At 46.9% G+C, this 8148-nt stretch overlaps 1 protein-coding gene across 1 annotated transcript; it reads left to right on the forward strand.

The window, feature by feature from the left end:
• Positions 1 to 3312: 3312 nt before the first annotated feature.
• LOC101778232 (putative disease resistance protein At3g14460) lies at positions 3313 to 7577 on the forward strand. Its single transcript, XM_022824917.1, is given in 3 exon segments — positions 3313 to 4482; positions 4484 to 7246; positions 7377 to 7577. Coding segments are annotated over 2 exon segments (3852 nt in total). The 5' UTR covers positions 3313 to 3361; the 3' UTR covers positions 7215 to 7246; positions 7377 to 7577.
• The last annotated feature ends 571 nt before the right edge of the window (positions 7578 to 8148 follow it).

Consider the following 8148-nt stretch of genomic DNA (forward strand, 5'->3'; position numbering starts at 1 on the left):
CTCTTCATCGGCACCCAACATGTCCCAATCAGCTTCTCGGCCCATACAAACGCAAAGTGGAGCATACGGCATGGTGCTACCCCCAAATGCTACTGTGGCGCCACCTTCACCAACTCAATCGGCGTCCCAGTCTGCGCCGATGTACCCCATGCCATCACCAATGATGACATCAGCACCATGGGGGGCAACAGGGATTCCCACTAAGTGGAATCTGTCCAGTGGTTATGGGACGCCTCCGGTATCGTTCGCTCCAGTTATAAGGCATCCTGTGCAAGTACTAATACCATCGACTCTTCAACCGACGGCTCAATACTACCAGCCATCTTCGTCGGAGCGTGGCGAGGGGCAAACGCTCCAGATCCCTATACCGGTAGGTCGTCAACTGTGATATATGATGATGTAGCTGGCACCTTGCGGCACGAGGAGCCACCTCAGTAGCCGACATCGACTCATAAACATGTGCCCCAGCCGTACCCCCTGCAGCAGACATTGGCCATCTAGCCGATCGTCCTACCACAGACGTAGCAGCTTCTTCGTACTCCTCACTAGGTCGAAGAAAATCTTTTCTTGCCCAACTTCAACATAGCGACCACGAATGGATTGGGCAGACAGTCTATCTGGGCAGAGAATAAATCCAAACATGTGTCCTGAAAAATAGACAAATGTTAAAGAACTCCATACATACAAATTGGGAAAAGCAATAAACTTGCAAAGCCAATCCAAAATCTGCAAAATGGTGAATCATGGAAGATTACCTCATCTGCAGTGAATCTGAAGCCTTTTCTTGTGGTGCTGTTTCTGGAACTGTCACAATTTCACACCTCTCTTCGAGTGACACATTAGCTGTCTGGATTTCAGCATCTGTAGCACTAAACTAGATTTTGCAGGAGGCGTTAACTTGGACTCCTTTGCTGAATGGCTAACCAGCAGCTGAAGTTCTAGTACCTTTTGAGCTGGTGTTTGTAGGTAGCACTAGCTGTATATACAGTATATATCTAGAGTGTTAGTCCTGATGTAAAAACTGCCACTCTTCCTTTTTCTTCGTAGTGCATTCGACATGCTAGTACCGTATCTGAACTGCAGGTGGCTAACCTGATGAATATTCCTGTTGGCCTCCCTTTCCTGGAACTGAAACATGATGACCAGCAAAGCCAGGTTAGGCTCATCTGATCTACCAGTGTGATGGTTGTGCCGGTGGTGCTGTCTAGGACTGCAGGAGGGTGTCCTGCAGGGGGTGGACAGGACACACTCCTGCAGGGGATTGAGCATTTAGGTAATTACTTCTGGTCTTCAACCTGCTGGCTGCTCCAATGGAGAATGATTGACAGGGCTCAGTTATCTGAGTTTCTCATGTTGAGGACTGATTCCATGGTCTCTCGCAGGAGATCCTACTGTGCCATGCTCCAGTGGCGATATTTGTAGCTGTCTGGATTGCACGAGATGATGATATCTGTTCACCAACTGTTGTGTTTGCCCCCATCCTTCACAGTTTGCTTATGCATTGTGCAGGTATCGCCGCGGCACGTGAAGAAATCCAGCCTTGGAAGGACAATTTGCACGGGTTTTATGCCAACCTGACCAAAATTTTCATGAATTTTGAAGCAATTTGGTTCTCGTTGATTCGTCCATAGAAATAAATTTGCCAAGAGGAATAAACTTGCAGTTGCAAGCTGCACCTGTTTCTCAGACTCTTCAACTGCCAAGAGATCACACCAAATCCCACCCAACTGGCCAAAAGAAATTCACAACCCCAGCCAGGGCAAGCATTTCGTCAGAATAACACGGAGAAAGATACATCCGTTAGCAGGCAGGATTAATCTCAGCCGGCCTCTAGCATCTTGGGAACAGCATGTAAAAGAAAGACGATGCTCGTATAGGAAGAAAACACAGGACAGCTACAACTGCAGCAAAGCAACCGGTCTGTCCACACCAGCCAAACAAGATGACACACCATCGGTGATCTCTCCAGTTCATAGCATTACTTGATGCTGTCTGTGATGAGATCCCAGTCCTTTTGCACTGCAACCAGACCAAAGACGCCGTCACCACCAAACAGAATTGGGGCAAAACATCACACTCACACCCACACATGCAGCTGGCACTGGCAGCATGTATAGTGCAGTACCTTGATCTCAATCAGAGAAAACCCCTCCTTGGCTGGACACACCTGAACCCAATGGATTGTTGGGTTCCTGATTAGCAAGTCTCTCACTTGTACCTGGCACGGACAACTTGCTAGCAGGGAGAAGAAGCAGAGGAGGTGGTGGCTGTGGAGCTAGCAGATGTGGACAGTGACCGATGATGCGGCCAATCCCTTTCATCAAAAACAAGCAAATGTATTGTCCGCGTGGCCAAACCTGGTTTCGATCGGGTGCCAAAGGTGAAATGAGTTGGTTTTAGAAGCCTAGGACGGTCTAACCACCCGCAGTTGCAGATGTGGTATAGTTCAGTTAGCATGAAAAGCACCTTTAGTTTGCAGGAGCAATGGTAGAGATATCAGCTGTGTGGTTACCTGCATGCAGCAAAAATACAAGAAGTCAGAGATAAGCCTTTGTATCTATGCTTGGATTAAAAAAAAGGAGGAAGGAACTTCAGTGTTTGGATATACATGCGTCTATGGTTCCTCTTCTGGTTTCTGAATGCCATCTAGTTTATTGCATTGATCGCACGTATCACAGTTTTTCATCTCCTGAAGAAGATAAAGAGTTTCGTGGGGGCACCGTGCTTTCATCTGGATGACTGGATGGATCTTTTCACAGAATGATGGCTTACCATTTTAGCAAGGAATACAGCCTCCGATGCCTCCTGAGCATACGCAGTCTCTGAAACTGCGAGAATTTATAAATGCAGGGGAACTAACATTAGATATATGCTCTTGATACTATATCTATGCTACTTTTGTTCACAGGATTTAATTTGTGATGAATAACAGTTGCCGCTTGCGGACCAGGAGAAGAATGGTGACACGTAGTGATAAGATGGGTGCAGGCGAGAAACAGAGCACTTGTACAGTTGTACTTGGGTTGTGGCATGGTGTCGGCGTTCAGCTTGCCCAACAGCAAAGCACAGCACATACTTTACCTTAAATTATGTAGCTCAGCAAACACAAAAGAATCTCCTCAAAGTGAAAGCCATCCCATTTCCATCATGATCAGTATGCTTTGCTCGTTTGGTTTGCAAAAGCATATATTCCCTGCTTGGTGCTCAGGTTAGGTTTACTTCTCTCCCAACATTCGGTGCTCAATTTCCTGTGTGTTTTCTTCCTGGCAGTATTCGGATTATACGGGTGCATGCATTCTGTCATCCAGAAACACATTCATCCTGAAAGAAAAAAAGAAGAAGCGGATAGTAGCACGGAGAGATGGCTCATGAAAAGCTCATGGTGAAGATGGCGTTGGCCAGCCTACGATGGGTGGCATCGCCAATTGCCAACAAGCTCCTCGCCGACGCCTCAACCTACCTTGGCATGGACATGTCGCGTGAGCTCCAAGAACTGGAGAGCACCATCCTGCCCCAGTTCGAGCTGGTGATCGAGGCGGCGGAGAAGAGCCCTCACAGGGGCAAGCTGGAGAAATGGCTCCAGGACCTCAAAGCGGCCTTCTACAACGCCGAGGACGTGCTGGATGAGCACGAGTACAACAAGCTCAAGCGCAACGCGAAGCAGAGCAAGTGGGCTGCCATGGCCTGCGGCGGCTCATGGCCGCCGGGCCGGCTTGCCAACTTGCACCCAGGGAACAGAAGGCTTCTTCGTCAGGTCAATGAGCTGAAGGACATCCTGGTGAAGGCCAAGAGCTTCCGCAAGCAGCTTGGCGTCTTGCCGGCTGTGGGAGATAGTTCACAGTCACAGGGAACTGCAACTGCAACAACATCATTTCCCACATCCAAGGTGTTGGGCCGCGACATGGAGCGCGATCACATAATACAATTTCTTTTAAATGATGAGGCTTCTTCTGGGTCTGGTTCAGCAAGGATCTCAAGTTTGGCCATTGTTGGGCTTGGAGGCATGGGTAAATCCACCTTGGCACAATATGTTTACAATGACAAGAGGGTAGAGGAATACTTTGGTAAAAGGATGTGGGTTTGCATCTCACGCAAACTCGATGTCCGTCGCCATACACGGGAGATTATCGAGTCCGCAGAAAAGGGGGAGTGCCCAATTGTGGATAACCTTGATACTCTCCAGTACAAGTTAAGGGACATTCTGCAGAAATCAGAGAGATTCCTGCTTGTATTGGATGATGTGTGGTTTGATGAATCCAACGTGGAAAGGGACTGGGAGCAACTTCTAGCTCCCCTAGCTTCTAAGCAGAGGGGAAGCAAAATTCTGGTGACTTCTCGGCGCAATGTATTCCCAGCTGCTCTTTGCTGCCAAGAGGTGTTTGATTTACAAGACATGGAAGATTCTGCATTCTTGACACTCCTCAGAGAGCATGCCTTCTCTGGTGCTGAAATCAGAGACGCGCAGTTGCGTATGAACCTGAAGAGATGCAAAGAAGATAGCTAGAAGGCTTGGACAATCTCCCTTGGCAGCAAAAACTGTGGGTTCACAGTTGAGTAGGAAAAAGGATGTTACTACATGGACAGCTGCTCTAAGGAGTGACAACTTAAGTGAGCCTATGACAGCTCTGCTGTGGAGTTACGAGAAGTTAGATCCTCGTCTGCAGAGGTGCTTCCTGTATTGCAGCTTATTTCCAAAAGGGCACAAGTATAATGGTCGGGAGTTGGTTCACCTCTGGACAGCAGAGGGTTTTATCGATTTGAGTAGCCAGAGCAGAAGAATGGAAGATATCGGCAGCAATTACCTGAATGAGCTGATCGCTTGTTCATTCTTGCAACCAGGTTCTGATAGATTTGGTTTTCGATGTTATATCATGCATGACCTCTTACATGATTTGGCAGAAAAACTCTCCAGAGATGATTGCTTCAGATTAGAAGATGATGATATGGCAGAAATACCCTGCACCGTTCGGCATCTCTCAGTCCATGTTAAGAGCATGAAGCAGCATAAGCAAAGTATCTGCAAGCTACGCCATCTGCGCACTGTTATCTGTATTGGTCCTCTGGTGGATGATGCAGATGATGTTTTCCATCAGGTACTGCAGAATCTGAAGAGGCTACGTGTTCTCTATATGTGCTTTTACAACAAAGAAAAATTACCTGAATCTGTTGGTGAGTTGAAGCACCTTCGGTATTTGAACGTCATTCAAACCACAATATCAGAATTTCCTGCATCTTTGTGCACTCTTTACCACTTGCAGATCCTTCTGTTCAGTTACAGAGTTCAGAGTTTGCCTAAGAAACTATGCAATTTAAGTAAGTTACTAAGTTTTGAACCATACGGTGAAGCAGGATCCTACGGGAAGAGACTTTATGCAGAGCTGCCTCAAATTCCTTACATAGGCAAGCTAACTTCGCTGCAAAATCTTGATGAATTCCGTGTGCAAAAGCAGAAAGGATATGAGCTGCGACAGCTGAGGGACATGAATGGGCTTGGTGGCAGGTTATCTATTACACATCTCGAGAATGTCACTAGAAAGGATGAAGCTGCAGAGATGATGCTGCATAAGAAAAGATATCTTGAATTTTTGCGACTTATCTGGAGCAGTGAGAGTGACTCGCATGCTGAGGATAGTTTACATCTGGACATTCTAGAAGGTCTGAGGCCACCGGCTCAGTTGGAGGGCCTTGCAATCGAGGGTTACAAATCTCACAGATACCCAAGCTGGTTACTAGAGGGTTCATATTTTGACAATTTGGACTTCTTTCGACTTCATGATTGCACTGCGTTAGAAGGTCTACCACTCAACACCGAGGTCTTTAGGCATTGCTCCAGACTGGTGATCTCGGACGTACCAAACCTGAAGACATTACCTTGTCTGCCAGAAGGCATGGCATTTGTATCAATTGAAGGATGCCCGCTGCTTATGTTTATCTCCAGCAACGAGATGAGAGAACATGATAAGAGAGAAAAGATTGTGATGCCAGAGCAGTTGGTGTCTCAGCTTTGTTTAATCTGGGAGTTGGATTCAGAATCATATCCACTGATTAAGAGGAACCTTCATGAAGAACATTCATCTTTGAAGCAACTGACGCCATTGGTGGATGCTGATATATCCCAACATCTTCAGACCATCAGCGGGACCCTTGAACAAGAAAAAGATGAAGTATATGATAAAGAAACAATCATCAAGGCATGGTTATGTTGCCACGAGCAGAGAATAAAACTTTTGTATTGGACTAATATTGGGCAACAGTTGCTTCTGCCATCAACTCTGGATGACCTTAGTCTTTCTTCATGCAGTATTACAAATGGCGCTTTAGGAGTTTGCCTAGGCAGCCTCACTTTACTAAGAGAACTGTCACTAACAAGGATAATGACTTTAACTGCACTTCCATCAGAAGAGGTCTTCCAACATTTGACAGCACTTGACGACTTGCGGATTGATTCTTGCTGGTGTCTCAGATCATTAGGGGGATTGCGAGCGGCTACCTTTGTTACCGAAGTTTCTATTGAGTGCTGCCCGTCCTTAGAGCTGACATGCGGAGCAGAATCTATGCCGTTGTCTCTTGAGACGCTTAGCATAGATGGCTGTGTGCTTGCAGCTGATTTCTTAAGCAATGGATTGACACATCTGAAACATCTGCACATGTATAGGTGTAGAAGCTCTGCATCCTTGTCAATTGGCCATCTAACCTCCCTCGAATCATTGCAGTTACATAATGTTCCGGATTTATGCATGCTTGAAGGATTGTCTTCGCTGCAACTTCAGGATGTAGGGTTGGTAGATGTCCCGAAGCTGTCTGCGGGATCCATCTCGCAGTGCTGTGTCCAGAAATCACTCTGTGTTAGCAGATCTGATATCTTCAACCACTTGCTCTCAGCTGAAGGCTGTACAGGTCCAGAGCAGGTCCAAATCCAAAGTTGCAACGAGACATCTATTTTCTTTGAGACCTCTGCAAATTTTACGTCTGTCAAGGAGCTGGTAATTTCTGAATGCAGAATTCAGTCACTGCCAAAAAATATGAAGGACCTCTCCTGTATGGAGAAGCTTGAAATTGCGGAGTGCCCAAACATATCATCCTTACCGGATCTGCCAAGTTCCCTCAAGCAAATAACCATATACAATTGTAAACTCTTGTCGAAGGACTGCCGAGAACCTGACGGAATAAGCTGGCCAAAGATCGCCCATATCCCTTGGAGGTACATCAATTGAATTGCGCTTCGGATCCCTGAGGAGAAACAAAGGTGAAGCTTCTACTGGTATACAACTTGAGGATTCTTTTTTTTTTTTTGACAATCATACATCATTTGCTCCATTGATCCGTTTGCTTTGGATGTTCAATCTTAAAACGATTCAATGTTTTCCTCCGCTAAGGTACTGGAGAAGATGGAGCATTATACGCTTGTGACAGCTCAACCGCGAACTGCTTCATGCCCGTGGCCCATTTCAACTTCTGTTTTGATACCGACACATTGCGCCTCGACTGGTTGCTCCCTTCTACTGCCTCAGCTTCTGCTGCTGTGTGTTGTAAAATAAACTACCAAGCAAATATGGAAATGGAAATGCTTGTTGTAACACCCAAAATTTCAATAATTTAAATTCATTAAAATTTGCTCAAATTAAGGTGTCATTTAATTTCTAGGCATTTAAATTCATTTTCTTTAATTCAATTAATTCATCATAGGATTTATTTGTGCATTCATGCTGGTGCATAATTTTTGATTGCTTGAGTTTGATTTAAATTTTGAATTTCCAAATTTGATTTCCATTCCCAAATCAATTTCTATTTCTCTTTCTCTCTTTTTCCTTCTTCTTCACCTGGGCCGAAACCTTCCTTTCCCTCCCTTTCTTTTTCTTCTTTCGGCCCAGCTCTTTTCCTTCTCCAACGCCAGCAGCGCCGGTCGGCCCGCTCACCTCGCCGGCCCGCCGCTCCTCCTTCGCGGCCCAGCACTCCGCCTCCACCGGCCTGCTCCACCGCCCGCCGCTTCACCCCTCCGCTTTCCCCTCCGCGGCCCAGCTGCGCCGGCCCAGCTCCCCACCTCCGCAGCTCGCCGCCCGCCCGCGCTCCCCCGCCTCGCGGCCCACGAGCGCACCGGCCCGCGACGCTGCTCCGGTCTGCCTCCGCCCGCGCCCGCTGACGGGTGGG

The sequence above is a fragment of the Setaria italica genome, chromosome III (genome assembly GCF_000263155.2).
Source record: "Setaria italica strain Yugu1 chromosome III, Setaria_italica_v2.0, whole genome shotgun sequence".
Classification (NCBI taxonomy): domain Eukaryota; kingdom Viridiplantae; phylum Streptophyta; class Magnoliopsida; order Poales; family Poaceae; genus Setaria; species Setaria italica.